Genomic DNA, 21,132 nt, shown 5'->3' with positions numbered 1-21,132 from the left:
AATTTAACGGTCGACAGTAGGACTACCCTACTGTGGACCGTTACCTGTTTAGCGCAAAGGCGTAGTGGAACTGGATCATGGGCTGGGTTGCCAGGTCACAAGTAGGCAGCATCTCCAAGGTCTGCACCAGTTTCACCATGGCATCGTAGTCCTGGTGGGCCAAATGACGTTAAAGTCAACTCATGCATGGGTCGCTTTCTATACGGACAGGAGCCCACCTGGATGTCTCTGTAGGAGAAGAGCAGGTTCATGACGATGTCCTGCGTGAGGACCTCGGTGTTGTCGATGCGCAGCTTAATACGGGAGAGCTCCTTCGCCAGCTCCTCGCCCTGATACTTCTCCCTGGCCTTCCTGATGTCGTTCAGCAGGGTGTCCTTGAAGGAGGCACTGGGGGTGGAAGGAGGGCACAAGGGGAAGGTATGAGGTGTGTCTGGTGTCTCTCTTTCAATGGGCTTTTGTCTGACCAGGACGTGACGTGGATGTCCTTCAGCAGGCTGGTGAAGCGGTCCATCAGGGGCACGCACAGAGGACCCAGGAGGTTGTCCCAGCTGGGCTGCATGTACTCGCTGGCCCTTCGCTGGGCGTCGCTCTCGCAGCACGTGTACTCATGGTTGGGGGTGACGATGTAGGGGATGAAGTAGTAGTTGCCGCTGGACGCCTGGAGACGGACAGGGAGTTATTTTTTTTTACAATAGAGTAGACCAGGGGTGCCCAAACTTTTTGACTCAGGGGCTGCATTGGGTTAAAAAAATGTGGCCGGGGGCCGAGCTGTATATGTATATATGTGTGTACCCTGCAATGAGGTGGCGACTTGTCCAGGGTGTACCCCGCCTTCCGCCCGATTGTAGCTGAGATAGGCTCCAGCACCCCCCGCGACCCCAAAGGGAATAAGCGGTAGAAAATGGATGGATGGATGGATATATATATATATATATATATATATATATATATATATATATATATATATATATATATATATATATATATATATATATATATATATATATTCCTCGCACACTAATTGACTGAAAGAGCGCGCACTTGCTGCGGTGCGAGCGCAATGATGTCACATTATCGATGTGAAAATGCATTTTTAGACCATATAATTTGCCTGAGCGGCTTTGAGACACCGAAAGTAACGGGGTAAAAAATGGATTAGAAAAGACAAATTGTAAAATATTATTTTTTTATTTATTTTTTTTACATTTTTTAACTTGGGACTTCCTGCGGGCCGGATTTTGGACGTTTGCGCGCAGTATCGGGCCCGCGGGCCGTAGTTTGGGGACCCCTGGAGTAGACCCTGGAGTGTCGCAAAACACGTGCAAACCTGATAGCGCCCGCAAAGCTGATCTACTAAGCTCGTGTCCAATTAGCGTATATGCAGAATATATGCTCAGTATCAGACCTCCCACAATATGAGTAGGATATGCAAATATAGTCATTTAGCACTCACAATGTGATTTATCAGGACTGAAAATATTCTGCAGTTGCTTTTTGGCATTTATTTTTAGCATGTTTGGAATGCGTGCGCAAACTGCCACAAATGGCCTTACCACAGTCAGAAGGAGGGGATCGCTACAATAGAGAAAGACACTCTTCCGTGGGAAAAGTATTTCTGTTAGAAATTAGACAAATCATCTGTGATTAAACTTATTAATGATTGAACGGCCAATTTGGAGACAAACAAACATCATTGTCTGCTGGTGTCATTTTTAATGGTGTTTATTTTTCATACAACTATTAGAGGTACAGTACAGGCCAAAAGTTTGGACACACCTTCCCATTCAATGCGTTTTCTTTATTTTCATGACACAAAGTGTTATCCCCGCTGCGGAGACGGCACGACCAGGCTGAAGTAATGTTTATTGACTATAACTTTAGCTGGCAATAATTAAAGTAGTCCAAATTCACATACTTTGTTATGCATGGTCAGAAATTACTACATAACAAACCACATTCTGCGAGTACATCATAGTACGAGGAGAGGGGGTGGATACATTTTCTAGCAGGCTAAATAATGTAATAATGTTCATCCCCCATATACAGTACAAGCCAAACGTTTGGACACACCTTCTCCTCATTCAATGCGTTTTCATAATTTTTAATGACTATTTACATTGTAGATTGTCACTGAAGGCATCAAAACTATGAATGAACACATGTGGAGTTATGTACTTTAACAAAAAAAGGTGAAATAACTGAAAACATGTTTTGTGTTCTAGTTTCTTCAAAATAGCCACCCTTTGCTCTGATTACTTTTTTGTACGCTCTTAGTATTCTCTCGATGAGCTTCAAGAGGTAGTCACCTGAAATGGTTTTCACTTCACAGATGTGCTTAAAGGCTCATCAAGAGAATGCCAAGAGTGAGCAAAGCAGTAATCAGAGCAAAGGGTGGCTATTTTGAAGAAACTAGTATATAAAACATGTTTTCAGTTATTTCACCTTTTTTTTGTTAAGTACATAACTTCACATGTGTTCATTCATAGTTTTGATGCCTTCAGTGACAATCTACAATGTAAATGATCATTTACATTATATAATTATTATGCTGAATATATTTGTGTGCTGCATGTTCAACATCATTGCAAAACACCACAAGTTGGAGAGCATGCTAGCATAAATGTGGAGGGTAATGAGTGTCTCCATGGTGACAGTCAGTATAGTATACTCATTTAAATTAGGCGGTCCTCACCACTTTTGCATTTGTTATTGATTGTACACGCAGTTTTAGCAGATCACCCAAAACATGCCCACTAATAGTACACACAGTTTTATAGTTTGCACTTAGTAGATCAGGCCCTTAGTGTTATGGAGGTTAGAGGTGCAGTACTGGGGACTTTGTGTTGTTGTTGTTATTCCTCCAGTATGTCACAATCACACAGCTGCCGTGCTACCTTTCAGAAAACTGGAAAGTCCGGTCAGACAGTCCAGACCTGCGACCGGGCAAAAGTGCAATGGAGTCACAGTGTGAATGGTAAGATATTATTAGCCACTTTCAATTGTGCATAATACGAGACAAACAAAACAACCAATATGATTTTTTTTTTTTTTACATAACAGAAGTACTATGAACATGTTTGTGTTGGGGTGTTGTCACACTCCAGGTGGCTAAACGTGAATATTGTTAACTAATGTTCATCAAGTTCCACCGGGATATGAGTCCCAAAGCACTGCAAAAAAGAGCTGACAAATATAACATCAAAAGACTGGAGGAGTTTAGGAAAAAAAATACTAAAAACTAGTTAAATTATCTATCTATGCAGCTAGTTCATTTTGCCTGATAAATCACACTAAATTAAGATTTTCAGATGTAGAAATTAGCAGACTTTTAAGATAAATTAAAAAAAAAATGTTATTCTGAAAACAATCATTGCTCAACTTGCAATTCTAAAACTAAGCAGAATCTTTAAACAAGATTTTCTATTTGGGGAAAACCAAACTATCTTAATTGAACAGTTATTTTCTCAACTTTAACATTTTTAATCTAGTATAAAAAAATATAATTATTAATGCTGAAATTAAGATTATGATGTAAAGTCCATGACTTGAAATAAGTAAATAGCTCTTAACACTAGGGACATTTCAAGAAAATGATTTATACATTTTGTCAAGTGGCAAATCATTTGCACTGTGAAGCCTGTTGCAAACATTAGAAAAACTAAATTCTGAAGTTCTGTCGCTACACATCTTAATAAAGCTCGGAGCTCAGCCAACTAATCGATGTACAATCGTGGTCAAAAGTTTACATACAGTTGCAAAGAACAACAACTGATATCACATGAACAAAGATAAGACCTTCTGGAGGAAATTTCTGTGGTCAGATGAAACAAAAATTTAGCTGTTTGGCCACAATACCCAGCATTGTGTTTGGAGGAGAAAAGGTGAGGCCTTTAATCCCAGGAACACCATATCTACCGTCAAGCATGGTGGTGGTAGTATTATGCTCTGGGCCTGTTTTGCTGCCAATGGAACTGGTGCTTTACAGAGAATAAATGGGACAATGGAAAATGAGGATTACCTCCAAATTCTTCAGGACAACCTAAAACCATCAGCCCGGAGGTTGGGTCTTGGGCACAGTTGGGTATTCCCACAGGACAATGACACACGTCAAAAGTGGTAAAGGAATGGCTAAATCAGGCTAGAATTAAGGTTTTAGAATGGCCTTTCCAAAGTCCTGACTTAAACATGTGGACAATACTGAAGAAACAAGTCCATGTCAGAAAACCAACAAATTTAGCTGAACTGCACCAATTTTGTCAAGAGGAGTGATCAAAAATTCAACCAGTGGCTTGCCAGAAGCTTGTGGATGGCTACCAAAAGCGCCTTATTGCAGTGAAACTTGCCAAGGGACATGTAAGCAAATATTAACATTGCTGTATGTATACTTTTGACCCAGCAGATTTGCTCACATTTTCAGTAGACCCATAATAATTTCATAAAAGAACCAAACTTCATGAATGTTTTTTTGTGACCAACAAGTATGTGCTCCAATCACTCTATCACAAAAAAAAATAAGAGTTGTAGAAATGATTGGAAACTCAAGACAGCCATGACATTATGTTCTTTTCAAGTGTATGTAAACTTTTGACCACGACTGCAGCTGCTGTAGGTTTGATTACTTTGTTTTTCTCCAGCGAATAAGCTAACTTAGTATGATGTTGTTAGGTGTAATGTTAGTATTTAGCTGACATAGCTAAGCTAGCATTGCTAACGTTTGTCTCCTTCTACTGCCCCGCTCTTTAACGTTAATTTGTTGTATGTGATGTATGACATTTAGTATGTTAAACAAACGTTAGAGTGTATATGTAAAAAGTACACAAAAGCGCTTCTTGTCGTTATGTGTGTATTTGCCGCTGGCTGGCCTTCCGCAGTGGTCACGTTTGAATGCGCCATCGTGAGTAGTGACTGGACCGCTGTTTTCAGAGTTCAACTGTGTTCGCGTTGTTTTCGTCACCTCTCATGATGTAGAACACATATCCTTGTTTATCCAGAATATCTACATTTTTGGATTGGACTCACGCCAGAAAGCTCCGACAAAATTTCTAAAAAAAAATCTCCTGTGAGTAAAAAGTTAATTGGAATTCCTTTTAAAGTATAAGTTATACATGTATCTGTGAGTCTGCAAAATATATTTTAAATTGATGGATTAGCACACTGATTTTTTAGACTGGTTGACTTACTCTTCCTGGTCGCTGTGGGACCAATCTTGTTTCCTCAGATTTTCCGCTATATATGCTAATTTGATGAATTTGATCATTTAAATATACACCGACACTGTAAAACCTATTTTTGTGTTTCCAACGATACCAACCTTTTTTAAAATGGGGTAAATATTAAGAAAGTTATGACATTTTCAACAAAAAGGTCACACCTAAAATCTGGAGCCCCATTGACTTCGTGTTGAAGAGGCTGATCATAAATTAGTGCATTTTCACTTTCTTAATATTTATTAGAGATGTCCCAAATATTATCGGCCGATAAATGCGTTAAAATGTAATATCGGAAATTATCGGTATCGGTTTTTTCATTATCGGTATCGGGTTTTTTTTATTATTTTTTTTTTTTTATTAAATCAACATAAAAAACACAAGATACACTTACAATTAGTGCACCAACCCAAAAAACCTTCCTCCCCCATTTACACTCATTCACACAAAAGGGTTGTTTCTTTCTGTTATTAATATTCTGGTTCCTACATTATATATCAATATATATCAATACAGTCTGCAAGGGATACAGTCCGTAAGCACACATGATTGTGCGTGCTGCTGGTCCACTAATAGTACTAACCTTTAACAGTTAATTTTACTAATTTTCATTAATTACTAGTTTCTATGTAACTGTTTTTAAATTGTTTTACTTAATTTTTTATTCAAGAAAATGTTTTTAATTTATTTATCTTATTTTATTTTATAAATTGTTTTTAAAAGTACCTTATCTTCACCATACCAAATTAGGCATAATAATGTGTTAATTCCACGACTGTATATATCGGTTGATATCGATATCGGTATAGGTAATTAAAGAGTTGGACAATATCGGATATCGGCAAAAAAGGATTATCGCACATCCCTAATATTTATCCCATGAAAATGATACTTATATCACTAAAATTGTGTTAACAAGAACTGATAATACCGGTTTCATTTAAATAAATACATTTTGAAAATGTTACACACATACTTACTTCCTGGGGACACACTCCAACGTAAACAAATAGCTCATTAGCAATAAAGCTACAGACACTAAATAGGGCTTACTAAAAACACTTATGAAATGTCCAATTCCAGCATTGAAGCCAATAAACATCAAATCTTTAAAAATGAGAGATTAGTGTTTTGACTACACTTGTAACAGCAAATTATTTGCTTAGCTTGTGTTGTGTATGTTACACAAGGCACTGATTGCACTTTAACTTCCTCCTTTGTGGTTGTTAGTGAACGCAAACAAGCAACCTCCCAGCATGCTTTGCTGCACACGGTACCTACGTTACTGTTAGAACCTCGGTATTCCGGAGGCAACTGGACCCAGGGGAACCCTAAACCTGGCGGACGGCCGGCCTACTCCACAAACACGACATTCAAATCATTAGCACGGAAGAACAGCTGCTAATATTTTGACAGGGTTCTATTTCAGGAGTGTTCCTGTCACAAATAGTGTTCCCAGAATAGACACGGTGAGACACTTACTGTGTTTTTCTGAGCGACCATGTCCTGGAAGGAGACAGAGCACATGAGTGACTGGCAGCACGGTCCTTAAATAACAGGAACGATGGCAGCCATACCCGATCATCGGCGCTTACCTTCAGGGACTGCGCCGTGTCGGGGTCTGTGTCGTGGTACAAGATGACGTTGTTGGCCATGTCGAAGCTCTCCCGCACGCCCAGGTGGTAAAAGAGGGAGGGCTGGCGGAAGACGTCGCTCATGTCCACCACCGCGATGTCTGCAGGGAATCAACATAGTTTGTGTGACGCTTGAGAAAATACAAATCCAAGGAAGAACATCGCAATTGGAACCTCGAGTCAACCCACAAGTTCACGCATGCGTGTAAACACACAAAACTATCGCATTAATTATGTATAAACATGGATTCATCACGCATTTACTTTGCTCCTTTACCTTAACCGCGGATGGTTACAATACGGTCATTGAGCAGGTCAATGCAGGGCCACGTCTTTTGCCGTAATGCCTCAAAAATTGACCAACACTTGCGGCAAGAACATGCCGTGATCGCCTTTGACTTTTTACTTGTTAATAAACGAGGGATGTAAAGGTAAAAGGTATGATGATAATTTGCGATAAAATTCCAGAAGGTTAGTAATACCATCTCATTTTTTAATCACCGAAAAACCGTCCTTTATTAATGCATTTTCGGCAACACGAAGTCAGACGCATGCGCACTAGCGTCGTTCGGCTTGATAATCGTGGCGGACAAGCTACACGGACTTTGCTGCGGAGATTTCCCCTGGAAGTAAACGAAGCCAAGCGCTTGGTTTAATGTAATTTTACCCTCGCTTCCCGGGGTGTGTTTAAGAGCTGTTAGATGGAGACAGGTGTGGACAATATTGGAGACATAAATTAATAAATTAATAAAAATAATAACGATAAATAAAGTTTCAAAAAACTACAGACAGATATTCACATAAAACCGCAGACAGCTGCGTTCCTGATTGGTCTTAGAGGGATATAGCGACCAACAAACACACAAAAGGCTCATCTACCACCCACATTTCAATTGTGTTTCAGAGTTAATTTGGAGATCAGTTTTTCCAACATTATATCAGAAAGGCACCCCATAGTTTGCAGAACCATTCAATGTTAAATTGGCTGCGTTGTAAGTAGATGGAATCGAAAATGGAATCGAAAATTCCCAGTGTATCAATTCCTTGGAATTGCTTGTCATTTATACTCGCCGCAGTTCACTTCTGTCTTTAGACGAATGTCACCGAGCAGCGACTAAGTTTGTGGTCAAAAGCTTGCATTTATTTGCTGCAGTACACTCGTAATGTTCGGTAGCTGGATGTTCAATTGTAGTCAGAGAGAAGTTGCATGTCTTCACCCCACCAGATTTTCTCAGTCATTATATTATACAGGTGAAACTCAAATAAATAGAATATTGTGTACAAGTCATTCAGGTCACCAATTAGCTTCAAATGTGAAACAATTATGTGATATGAATTCATTACATGCAAAGTTACTCCACATTTTCTGAGATTTTCATTTCAAGTTTTTCATAAACTGTAAGCCACAATCATTGAAATTATAACCAATAAAGGATTGACATATCTCACTTTGCATGTAATAAGTTATTATCACATGTTACTAAATGTTACATTCTTATGTAATTTCTACTTGATTTATTTTGTTATATTCTATAGAGACTTGTCCAGGGTGTACCCTGCCTTCCGCCCGATTGTAGCTGAGATAGGCTCCAGCGCCCCCCGCGACCCCGAAAGGGAATAAGCGGTAGAAAATGGATGGATGGCTGGATATTCTACAGAAGAATATTTATTACTTTTTTTTTTCTTAAAGTACCTTTTTTTCTTCTAAGCTACGTATGTGACCTCACTTGAAGCTTTGTAAGGTCATGTTACCTTTAAACTCAAGAAAACTGAGGCTAATCCATCTTTTTTTTCTCTTTCTTTCCAAATAACAATTGATAAGAGAACCTTTGAAGAACCGAATCGTTAAGCAGAATCGAAAGTGAACTCAGAACTGGAAAAATCGTATCAATTCCCATCCCTATTTACGAGTCAGAATGCAATAAAAAAAAGAATACATACTGTATGTTGTCATGTCTTTTCACAATTACATCCGTCGTCATGTCTTTCACAAAATTCCCCCCCAAAAAGTGCAATTCCCCTTTAATGTAAGTGGATATTACTTTTTAAAATGTTCATTATTGTAGCAATATTATTGTTAAAGGTAAGGATTTGTGTGATTTCTGACCGTTTGTAAGGGCACCAAAGGGACTTTTGTGTATGTGCATGCTTTGGCAGAGCACCGCATTCAGAGGACAGCAACTTGTTGTTGTTTGGCCTGCTAATAAAGAAAGTTGCTCCAAAGTTGCTCAAGAACCAATTAAGTTTGTAAATAGGGGTTTTACTGTAACACATTTTTAAAATGTTCCTGTATGACATTGAAATTGCATTTGTGTCAAAATGATGGTGTCTTTTTTTTTTTAAGTTAATTTAAATCATGCATTAAAGGTATTTACTTTGATTAATCAAACTTTAAAAGTGGGATTCATCACATTACAAAATGTAATTGTTTGACAGCATTCATTTTATTGCATTATTATTAGGGATGTCCGATAATATCGGCCTGCCGATATTATCGACCGATAAATGCGTTAAAATGTAATATCGGAAATTATCGGTATCGTTTTTTTTATTATCGGTATCGTTTATTTTTTATTTTATTAAAAAAAAAAAAAGTTGTATTAAATCAACATAAAAAACACAAGATACACACATATATATATATATATATATATATATATATATATATATATATATATATATATATATATATATATATATATATATATATATATATATATATATATATATATATGTGTGTGTGTGTGTGTGTGTGTGTGTGTGTGTGTGTGTGTGTGTGTGTGTGTAATATGTAAATATTACATATATGTTATATTTTATATTGCCACTACAGTACATTTTTAGTCTACTTTATACCTGCATTATCCTTTCCATCTTTACACTTTCCATCCTTTGTAACTGAGCTACTGTGTGGAACAATTTCCCTTGTGGATCATTAAAGTTTGTCTAAGTCTCAGTCTAAGTTAAGGAAAGGACTAGCATGCTTATTTTGCATTACATTCCGAAGTTGCAATGCTTCGCATTTTACTGAGTTGCAAAAAAAAAGTTGGACATTTAAAGTAAAAAGTTGCGCTCAACCTGCGTCGTAGAAGCTGTCCAACACGGAGGTCTCTCCGAAGTCGAGCCTCCCGAAGGTGACGGTGGTCAGCAGGGCACTTTCCGCGTCACAAGCCCGCTGGAGGCACTGCAGCGCCCCGGACTCCGGACTGCTGGCCATCACCGCCTTCAGCCCGTCGTTCAGCACGTATACGACCCGCAAGGAGCGCTGCTTGGCCGGGGGACTGGGGCTACACAGCTCGGCCCTGTCCCGGTCCCTCTCCAGCAGCACGCACATGCCGGCCGAGTGCTCGCCTGCCATGTCCGCCGCCTGCGCGCTCTGGCTGGGCTCCATGGCGGTGTGCTCCCCGGTAATAAGTGCGCTGCTGCTGCTGCTGCTGCTGCTGGGACACCGGCTCGTCCGCCTCGTCCTGGGGCTCACCTGACGCACACCTGTCGCCTCGGAGAGGAGAGCGTCTGAGTTTGTTCCCCGACATGTCCGCCTCATTAAGTCACATCAGGGGCCGATTATCTCGCACCAGGAGGTCCGCTCGGCCCGGACCGGTTGCGACTAGATCCCTGCAGAGGACGGAATTGGAGGAAGTCCCTCTCCACGCTATAGCCGTGCTGCAGGGATTACGTTCCTCCCTTTTTTATGTAATATTGAACTTTTTCCTCAAAGTTCAGGCATCAGAAAATCATAGCACTGACTCTTTAGCCATTATGATTGCTCGGATGTTTTGCGGGACCGGTACTTTTCAGAGACAGTATGGTACCGAAAATTATTCATTAGTATCGCAGTACTATACTAATACCGGTATACCGTACAAGCCTAGTGTGTGTATATATATATATATATATATATATATATATATATATATATATATATATATATATATATATATATATATATATATATATATATATGTATATATATATACATATGTCTATTTATATGTATGTATGTGTGCAGGGGCGCCGCTCGGGATTTTGGGCCCCATGAAAAGAATCTTTACAGGGCCCCCAACACAGTGTTATTTTTTCTGTATTATAATTTCATCATCATTAGGGGCCTCTCTGGGCCCCCCTCCATCATGGGCCCCTAGAATCCATCTCCTTTACCCCCCCTTTTTGGCGCCCCTGTATGTGTGTGTATATAGAAATGTGTGTATATATATAATATATATGTATATATATATATATATATATATATATATATATATATATATATATATATGTATACATATATAGACACACATATGTATTCATACATATATATATATATATATATATATATATATATATATATATATATATATATATATATGTCTTAATAAGGTTATCCAAAAAATAGTGCTCGATGCCGTAGTAGAGCGCAATATATGTATATGTGGGAAAAAAATCACAAGACTACTTCATCTCTACAGGCCTGTTTCATGAGGGGGTTCCCTCAATCATCAGGAGATTTTAATGGGAGCATTCACATACCATGGTTTATATAGGGCACAGAGTGGGTGGGTACAGGCTGGCGTAGGGGCGTGGTGATTGGCTCATGTGTTACCTAGGAGGTGTTTCCGTCTGTGGCGGCATGCTGTTACAATTTCGCTGCGCTTGTTGAGGGATGACAGGTCTGGACGGTAAATAATAAACAGTTTCTCTTTCAAGCATAGGTTGCATCTTTTATTACCACTATTGTAAGGTGTGCTGGATGCAAGAATTTGCCATGTTATTGAATATTCAACATTATTGTCTTTGAGGTCCCAAATGTGTTTGCTGAGTTCTGTGGTATTCCGCAGGTTTTGGTTCCTGAAAGAAGCCTTGTGATTGTTCCATCTGGTTTTAAACTCTCCCTCGGTTAATCCTACATATGTGTCGGATGTGTTAATGTCCTTGCGTGTTACCTTAGATTGGTAGACAACTGATGTTTGTAAGCACCCCCCGTTAAGAGGGCAATCAGGTTTCTTTCGGCAGTTGCAGCCTTTGTTGGTTTTGGAGTCGCTCTGTCCGGGGGCCGACGGCTCATTTGCAATTGTTTTGTTGTGGTTTGAGATAATTTGTCGTATATTGTTCATACAGCTGTAGCTCAATTTAATGTTGTTCTTGTTGAATACTTTTCTTAGGGTGTTGTCTTTGGGAAAGTGTTTGTCAATCAGAGTGAGGAATTTGTGTCCAATGTTAGTTGAGACATTTTTGCTGTATGGGGTGGTTGTACCAGATGATGTCGTTTCGTTTTCTGTTCTTTTTTGGTTGGTTTCCTGGCGTGGGTTCATAGGTGAGGGTGAAATTGTATCCGCTTTCATCAAGCCTGTACCCACCCACTCTGTGCCCTATATAAACCATGGTATGTGAATGCTCCCATTAAAATCTCCTGATGATTGAGGGAACCCCCTCATGAAACAGGCCTGTAGAGATGAAGTAGTCTTGTGATTTTTTTTTCCACACATACATATATATATATATATGTATATCTATGTATACATATGTGTGTCTATATAGATGTGTGTCTGTATATAGATGTGTATATATGTGTGTGTGTATATATAGATGTATACATGTGTGTGTATATATGTGTGTATATATAGATGTGTGTATATATATGCGTATGTATATATGTGTGTGTGTATATATATATATATATATATATGCATATGTATTTATACTGTATGTGTGTATATGTGTGTTTATAGATATGTGTATATATTTATATATATGTGTGTGTGTGTGTGTATGTATATGTGTTTATACATGTATATAGAAGTGTATATATGTGTGTGTCTAGATATGTGTACCGTATATATTTATATATATGTGTGTGTGTGTGTGTGTATATGTGTTTATACATGTATATAGAAGTGTATATATTTGTTTGCATATATAGATGTATGTATATATATACATTATATGTATGTGTATATAGATATGGGTATATACTGTATGTGTATGTATATATGGATATGTGTACATATAGATGTTATAGATTTTTAATTATATGTATATATATATATATGTGTGTGTGTGTGTGCATGTGTGTATATATATATATATATATATATATATACATACATATACTGTATACTGTATGTATATGTGTGTATGTACGTATATGTATATATGTGTATATATATACATAAATGTATGTATATATACATATATATATATATACACATATATATGTATATGTGAATATATATATATATATATATATATATATATATATATATATATATATATATATATATATATATATACGTGCGTGTGTGTGTGCGTGTGCGCGGGCGTGTGTGTATATACACATATACATACACATATGTATAAAACACAATGTGTCCCCGAATCATAAAGTTGTTTTTCTTTTTGTCTTTAAATTCAAATGTGGCTGCATCATAGCACTGACTAATCAGCCAATCAGATTGCTCAGATACCAATATACTCCCACTTTAGGGCGTATTTGCATAGTATCTCGTCCATGATATGCATTTTTCCACCCCCTCGAGAATCGTGTTGAATTAAGAATCGATTCTGATTTAAATCATTAAGTGCCCGAAGTATCTATATTTACTATGCATTCTTCTAGCATCTTTCAAAATTCAAACACAATTCATGAGCAGCACTTATACAGAATTTCTCACTGTACTAGTTGTGTCCACAGGGGGGCGTATTTGCACGGTGTCTGGTTCTTACTCTGCATTATTCCATCATTTTAACATTATTTAAACATCATTATTGCATCCTATTATTAAGGTTAAACACACGTTTGTACAAAACCGTCCACATGTACTGAAGATCATAGCACTTTTTGACATAAATGCCACTCAATGGCGTATGTTCGCGCCATCTGCTTTTTTCTATGCATTTAAATTCGATGAGGGACAAGCGGTAGAAAAGGACAAAGCACATCCAGTACATAATAGCATCTTTATTAACATTGAAATATAAAAGAATATATATCTTCTTGTTTTATAATCGCTATCCTGGAGAAAAGAGAGGACCGAACGTCAAGAAAAACAAGTTGCAACCTTGTTTTCTTTGTTGTGTGACAGAAAGAAAGTAAAAAAAGAGGAAGGCCACAGTGTTGTGTTGCCATAGATTCTGTGCACATACGTAATAGTATAGAGCGGAGGAAGCCGTGCATGCTAGCGCGCACACACACACACACACACACACACACACACACACACCTTTAACGACTACATTCCTTCAAACCTGTTGCTTTAACATCACATGCTAAACAAACATCCTGTCATTGACTTGTGGGGGCTTAAAAAGTGCATTTTAAATTGAAATTGAAAAGTGTGTGTGTATATGAAGGCAAATAGACAATTAGAAACAAAGTTATATATTTTCCTAAGATGTGCTCGTGCTAAAAATACTGTTAACCCTCGAGGCACCTTTATGAAAGACCACTCATGTGATTCTCTATTTATGGAATTGTTTGACACTTTGCTTTTTATTATGAACACAACACAACCTCTATTGAACGTCTATTGACTTCAATCATAACACACATGTTTGATATCCTGACATTTCTCGTGAACAAACATTAATAAAATAAAAATACCTTATTAATCTAAGCCTCTACCTTGCGAATAACGGAAAAAAGGTTGTATTCAAAATGCATACCAATAGACTTTTACGACAGGGACCAGTTTGGGTCGTAAGGGTAAAAAGTGTAAACAAAGTTATCAATATTTGTCTTAGCTTTATTAACTCATCCCAAATCGATTTTTTTTCCTTCGAAAAATATTAGAAAAATACTAAAAATATGGTGAGGTCGGAAATTGTGGAAAAAAAACATGTCTTCAATGAGAGGGACCATTTTGGTATCTAAGGGTGCTGGGGCGGTATGGCGTAGTGGGTAGAGCAACCGTGCCAGAAACCTGAGGGTTGCAGGTTAGCTCCCCGCCTCTTACTATCCAAAATCGCTGACGTTGTGTCCTTGGGCAGGACACTTCACCCTTGCCCCCGGTGCCACTCACACCGGTGAATGAATGATGAATGATAGGTGGTGGTCGGAGGGGCCGTAGGCGCAAATTGGCAGCCACGCTTCTGTCAGTCTACCCCAGGGCAGCTGTGGCTATGAAAATAGCTTACCACCACCAGGTGTGAATGAATGATGGCTTCTCACTTCTCTGTGAAGCGCTTTGAGTGTCTATAAAAGCGCTATATAAATCTAAGTCATTATTGAGTGTAACTTTTTATTTTGAAAGGTCCTCCAGGGTAAACAAAGATTACCGTATTTTCCGGACTATAAGTCGCAGTTTTTTTCATAGTGTGCGACTTATACTCAGGAGCGGCTTATGTGTGAAATTATTAACACATTACCGTAAAATATCAAATAATATTATTTAGCTCATTCACGTAAGAGACTAGACCAGGGGTCGGCAACCCGCGGCTCTAGAGCCGCATGCGGCTCTTTAGCGCCGCCCTAGTGGCTCTCTGGCGCTTTTTAAAAAATTTATGAAAACTGGAAAAAGATGAGGGGAAAAAAAATCTATTTTTTGTTTTAATATGGTTTCTGTAGGAGGACAAACATGACGCAAGCCTCCCTAATTGTTACAAAGCACACTGTTTATATTAAACATGCTTCACTGATTCGAGTATTTGGCGAGCGCCGTTTTGTCCTACTAATTTTGGCGGTCCTTGAACTCACCGTAGTTTGTTTACATGTATAACTTTCTCCGACTTTCTAGGACGTGTTTTATGCCACTTCTTTTTCTGTCTCATTTTGTCCACCAAACTTTTAACGTCGAGCATGAAAGGTGAGTTTTGTTGATGTTATTGACTTGTCTGGAGTGCTATTTGGTCACTGCATGACTGCAAGCTAATCGATGCTAACATGCTATTTAGGCTAGCTATATGTACATATTGCATCATTATGCCTCAATTGTAGCTATATTTGAGGTTATTTAGTTTCCTTTAAGTCCTCTTAATTCAATTTATATCTCATGACACACTATCTGTATGTAATATGGCTTTTAATTTTTTGCGGCTCCAGACAGATTTGTTTTTGTATTTTTGGTCCAATATGGCTCTTTCAACATTTTGGGTTGCCGACCCCTGGACTAGATGTATAAGATTTCATGGGATTTAGCGATTAGGAGTGACAGATTGTTTGGTAAACGTATAGCATGTTCTATATGTTATAGTTATTTGAATGACTCTTACCATAATATGTTACGTTAACATACCAGGCACGTTCTCAGTTTGTTATTTATGCCTCATATAACGTACACTTTTTCAGCCTGTTGTTCACTATTCTTTATTTATTTTAAATTGCCTTTCAAATGTCTATTCTCGGTGTTGGGTTTTATCAAATAAATTTCCCCAAAAAATGCGACTTATATATGTTTTTTTACTTCTTTATTATGCATTTTTGGCAGGTGCGACTTATACTCCGGTGCGACTTATACTCCGAAAAATACGGTACTGTACCAGTCGTGGACACTATTTGGCACTTTTTCACGGAATATACAGCAGTTGTCGGACTGTTTGAACGTGGCTATTGTGCCTTTTTTCGGTCCTGAATGTTATATTTATTACATATTGTTCACACTTTTCTGACGTTAAAAATATAGCAAATTAATTTGAGGACTGACTGATTGCCATCGTGTGCATGTATGTATCATGCTGTGCTGCCCCCTGCTGGATTGGCCCCCCTACAAACTGTACCTTCAGAGATTGTGCTGTAACAAAGTTATTTACGCTCAAAGATGGAGTCGGTCGATTCTTCAATTTAGCAGCACTGAAAGGAGCAAATTGAAAAATGCCGGATACAACCCCAGCTTTAGCGATGTGCCATCAAACCTGAACCTGCACTTGGCTAAAATGTGCCTCTCGTCAAAATTGAGCGTCTCACGCACACACTCGCACACACACACACATAAAATAGTAAAGAGGCAAGAAGGCCGCGGCATGGACACCGACCGACCGACCGACCGACCGACCTGCGGGAGGTTCCGATGGGCCATCACGCCCACTTCACATTAGTCGACGTCGTCGTCGCTGCCTTCTGTTGCCACGGCAACTCACCGGCCACACACCCGCCGGTACCCACGGCGCCGGACATCATTAAACCCAAAAGAGAAGGCTCGTTAGAAATGACGGTAAACACAAGGCGAGGCGACATCATGTTGGCTGGGGTCGGGGAGGGGAGGGGAGGGGGGGTGTGCGCAGGATGCATGAGTCTATGACGCTGCTGATGTCCATCGGCGACCATCATTTGGCACAAATGTCTTGGCGAGGGCGTCTCGTCCACGGCTCATTTGGACATTTTCTTCTTTATGTGCTCCACTTCCATCTGCACAGCAGATAAAGTTGGTATCAACATGTGGCTCGTGGGCCTTCAAAAGTCAATCGTTCAACCTCGTAAATGACTTTTGTAGGTTCAAACGTGCGTGTTTGGGTCACACTTTTACCACTTTAGTCGACATTTTTCATGCCGACATCAGCATTAAGTTGCACATTGCCGCTGTAATGCAGGGAAAAGCTGGTAATGTTTTTCTAATGCAGGGGTTCCCAAACGTTTTGACGCGGGGGCCGCATTGGGTTGGAAACATTTTGGCCGGGGGCTGGGCTGTGTATATATATATATAAATATATATATATATATATATATATATATATATATATATATATATATATATATATATATATGTATCAGAATCAGCTTTATTGTCATTACGCAAGGTAACGAGATTGAGGCCATTCCATACAGTGCGATGTGTGCATGCTAGAAAAACAATGTGCAAATATATAAAAATATAAAAAATGTAGAAGTGCAATGAATATGGTGTGAAATGAATATATACATGAAAAAAAGCCAGGTTTCGGTGATAATCATAGCACAACAGTCCCGAACATAGCGGTTTCCAGCAAGTTGTAACTCCGTACGTATGTATGTATGTACGTATGTATGTATATGTGTGTGTATGTATGTATATGTGTGTCTATATGTGTGTATAGGTGTATATAATTGCATATGTGTATATAATTGTGTACATGTTTATTAAATGGTATATATGTGTATATAATTGCATATATAATTGTGTACATGTTTATATAATTGTCTATATGTGTATGTATGTGTATATATATATATATATATATATATATATATATATATATATATATATATATATATATATATATATATATATATATATATATATACATTAGGGCTGCAACAACTAATCGATTAAATCGATTAAAATCGATTATAAAAATAGTAGGCGATTAATTTAGTCATCGATTTGTTAAATCTATGCTATGCGTATGGGCAAAGGCTACTTTTTATTTTTTTTATTTTTTTTATAAACCTTTATTTATAAACTGCAACATTTACAAACAGCTGAGAAACAATAATCAAAATAAGTATGGTGCCAGTATGCTGGGTTTTTTTTCCCAATAAAATACTGGAAAGGATAGAAATGTAGTTTGTTTCTTGTATCCGATTATTAATCGATTAATCGAAGTAATAATCGATTATGAAATTAGTTGTTAGTTGCAGCCCTAATATATATATATATATATATATATATATATATATATATATATATATATATATATATATATATATATAATTGTGTATATATGTGTGTGTGTGTGTGTGTGTGTATATATATGTGTGTGTGTGTGTGTGTGTATATATATGTATATATATATATATATATATATATATATATATATATATATATATATATATATATATTCAAAAACGATATTTTTCCGATTCAAAAGGATTCTCTATTCATTCAATACATAGGATTTCAGCAGGATCTACCCCAGTCTGCTGACATGCAAGCAGAGTAGTAGATTTTTGTAAAAAGCTTTTATAATTGTAAAGGACAATGTTTTATCAACTGATTACAATAATGTAAATTTGTTTTAACTATTAAATGAACCAAAAATATGACTTATTTTATCTTTGTGAAAATATTGGACACAGTGTGTTGTCAAGCTTATGAGATGCGATGCAAGTGTAAGCCATTGTGACACTATTGTTCTTTTTTTTTTATATATATAAATGTCTAATGATAATGTCAATGAGGGATTTTTAATCACTGCTATGTTGAAATTGTTACTAATATTGATACTGTTGTTGATAATATTCATTTTTGTTTCACTACTCTTGGATTGTTCTGTGTCGTGTTTGTGTGTCCTCTCAATTGCTCTGAGTGTTGCTGGGTCGGGTTTGGTTTTGGAATTGGATTGCATTGTTATGGTATTGCTTTGTATTATTTTGTTGGATTGATTAATAAAAAAAAATTAAAAATTAAAATATAAATCGATTTTTGAAAAATGAGAATCGATACTGAATCGTGCAACGTGAGAATCGCGATTTGAATTCGAATCGATTTTTTCCCACACCCCTAATATATACACACATATATACTGTACACCTACCTATACATTAAAGTGTTTTCAAAGTGTGCTTATTTTTTTACTCAAATATATACTTTTGTCGAGGCTTGAACCACATATTCCTTGTTTACACTGTTTCTTATGGAGAACTCTGCTTCACTATACAAACTTTTCGATTTACAAACCATGTTTAAGAACCACTTGTTCGTAAATTGAGGTTACATTTTATCATAATCGCCTATTTTTTGAAGAATTTTATTCAATAGCATAAAAATCAAAATTTTGGCCAAAGATCTTATGTTATAAACAGAACTGAAGCACAGTTTGTATTCAGTATTGCCACCTACTCAGTGGCCTAGTGCAGTGGTTCTCAAATGGGGGTACGCGAACCCCTGGGGGTACTTGAAGGTATGCCAAGGGGTACGTGAGATTTTTTTTAAATATTCTAAAAATAGCAACAATTCAAAAATCCTTTATAAATATATGTATTGAATAATACTTCAACAAAATATGAATGTAAGTTCATAAACTGAACATCAAATGAAGTAGGCTATTCTATTCATTACAATGCAACAATGCAATATTCAGTGTTGACAGCTAGATTTTTTTGTAGACAAGTTCCATAAATATTGATGTTAAAGGTGTCTTTTTCTGTGAAGAAATGTTTAGAATTAAGTTCATGAATCCAGATGGATCTCTATTACAATCCCCAAAGAGGGCACTTTAAGTTGATGATTACTTCTATGTGTAGAAATCTTTATTTATAATTGAATCACTTGTTTATTTTTCAACAAGTTTTTAGTTAATTTTATATCTTTTTTTCCAAATAGTTCAAGAAAGACCACTACAAATGAGCAATATTTTGCACTGTTATACAATTTAATAAATCAGAAACTGATGACATAGTGCTGTATTTTACTTCTTTATCTCTTTTTTTCAACCAAAAATGCTTTGCTCTGATTAGGGGGTACTTGAATTAAAAAAATGTTCACAGGGGGTACATCACTGAGAAAAGGTTGAGAACCACTGGCGTAGTGGTTAGAGTGTCCGCCCTGAGATCGGTAGGTTGTGAGTTCAAACCCCGGCCGAGTCATACAAAAGACTATAAAAATGGGACCCATTACCTCCGTGCTTAGCAATCAGCATCATTGGGGGTTAAATCGCCAAAAATGAGCTGCTGCTCACTGCTCCCCTCACCTCCCGGGGGGGGGGGTGATCAAGGGGAATGGGTCAAATGCAGAGAATAATTTCGGCACACCTAGTGTGTGTGTGTGACAATCATCGGTACTTTAACTTTTTAACTTATTATTTTTCCGATAATATAGTAAATTATGAAATATGGAGCGTATTCACCTTATAAAAGCACTTTCTATAAAAAGCAGTATTAAAATTCAAGTATTTTCCTGTGGGGTTTTTGGCATGGAAATAGTTTTTCTTTCGTTTTAAAAAAAAAATGTTTTGCCGTGAACGTAAAAGGTGTCATTCTACTCAATGTGTCTCACCTGTAAACCGAGGCGAATCTTCTTCTCCTCATCTAGCGTGTTGGTCAGCTGCTTCATCTCCTGCCTGAAACACACACACACACATTAGGGATGTGTGCACTTACACACATGAACACGCGTTTTATATGTAATACAGACCTGTGTTGGCTCTTCAGCAGCTCCACAGAGGTCCTCAGCTCGCGCACCTGGTTCCTGAGGTCTTCCAGCGTGGGCGGAGTCACGGGCGAGTTCCGCAGCTCGGGGGAGGGGCTCAGACCCGAGGAGGAAGACGGAGAGGCGGGACGATGGCCGCCGCAGTTTGGCGGGTTGAGGGACGAGGAGGACTTGGCGGCCAGGGGCGCTTTACCCTCAGGTACCTGATATGTAGTCAGGATGGTAGACAGTAGGTTAGAG

General features: G+C 37.8%; 2 protein-coding genes and 1 long non-coding RNA gene across 6 annotated transcripts in view; 1 reads left to right on the top strand and 2 right to left on the bottom strand.

Moving 5' to 3' along the window:
- The window catches only part of LOC133609513 (uncharacterized), a 31,252-nt gene extending 22,520 nt beyond the window's left edge, over window positions 1-8,732 (top strand). Inside the window, exons 6-7 of the long non-coding RNA XR_009815730.2 lie at window positions 2,902-2,974; window positions 8,378-8,732. This is a non-coding gene — a long non-coding RNA (uncharacterized lncRNA). The remainder of the gene's footprint in view (window positions 1-2,901; window positions 2,975-8,377) is intronic.
- Window positions 1-10,449, bottom strand: part of map3k15 (mitogen-activated protein kinase kinase kinase 15) — a 46,087-nt gene extending 35,638 nt beyond the window's left edge. For both annotated transcript variants that reach the window (XM_061965118.1, XM_061965119.2), the window contains exons 1-6: window positions 9,920-10,449; window positions 6,803-6,942; window positions 6,690-6,713; window positions 465-658; window positions 219-387; window positions 45-151 (exon numbers count right to left, since the gene is read on the bottom strand). In XM_061965118.1, coding sequence (XP_061821102.1) covers window positions 45-151; window positions 219-387; window positions 465-658; window positions 6,690-6,713; window positions 6,803-6,942; window positions 9,920-10,385 — 1,100 coding nt within the window. In that variant the 5' untranslated portion in view covers window positions 10,386-10,449. The remainder of the gene's footprint in view (window positions 1-44; window positions 152-218; window positions 388-464; window positions 659-6,689; window positions 6,714-6,802; window positions 6,943-9,919) is intronic.
- A 3,329-nt stretch (window positions 10,450-13,778) lies between these two features.
- sh3kbp1 (SH3-domain kinase binding protein 1) overlaps window positions 13,779-21,132 on the bottom strand; it is a 73,910-nt gene continuing 66,556 nt past the window's right edge. For all 3 annotated transcript variants that reach the window (XM_061965132.1, XM_072913517.1, XM_072913518.1), the window contains 3 exons: window positions 20,878-21,095; window positions 20,740-20,803; window positions 13,779-17,174 (listed from right to left, as the gene is read on the bottom strand). In XM_061965132.1, coding sequence (XP_061821116.1) covers window positions 17,136-17,174; window positions 20,740-20,803; window positions 20,878-21,095 — 321 coding nt within the window. In that variant the 3' untranslated portion in view covers window positions 13,779-17,135. The remainder of the gene's footprint in view (window positions 17,175-20,739; window positions 20,804-20,877; window positions 21,096-21,132) is intronic.

The sequence above is a fragment of the Nerophis lumbriciformis genome, linkage group LG07 (genome assembly GCF_033978685.3).
Source record: "Nerophis lumbriciformis linkage group LG07, RoL_Nlum_v2.1, whole genome shotgun sequence".
In the NCBI taxonomy this organism is placed as follows: Eukaryota; Metazoa; Chordata; class Actinopteri; order Syngnathiformes; family Syngnathidae; genus Nerophis; species Nerophis lumbriciformis.
Note: the sequence above shows the minus strand (reverse complement) of the source record. Positions and strands in the feature narration are given on the sequence as shown.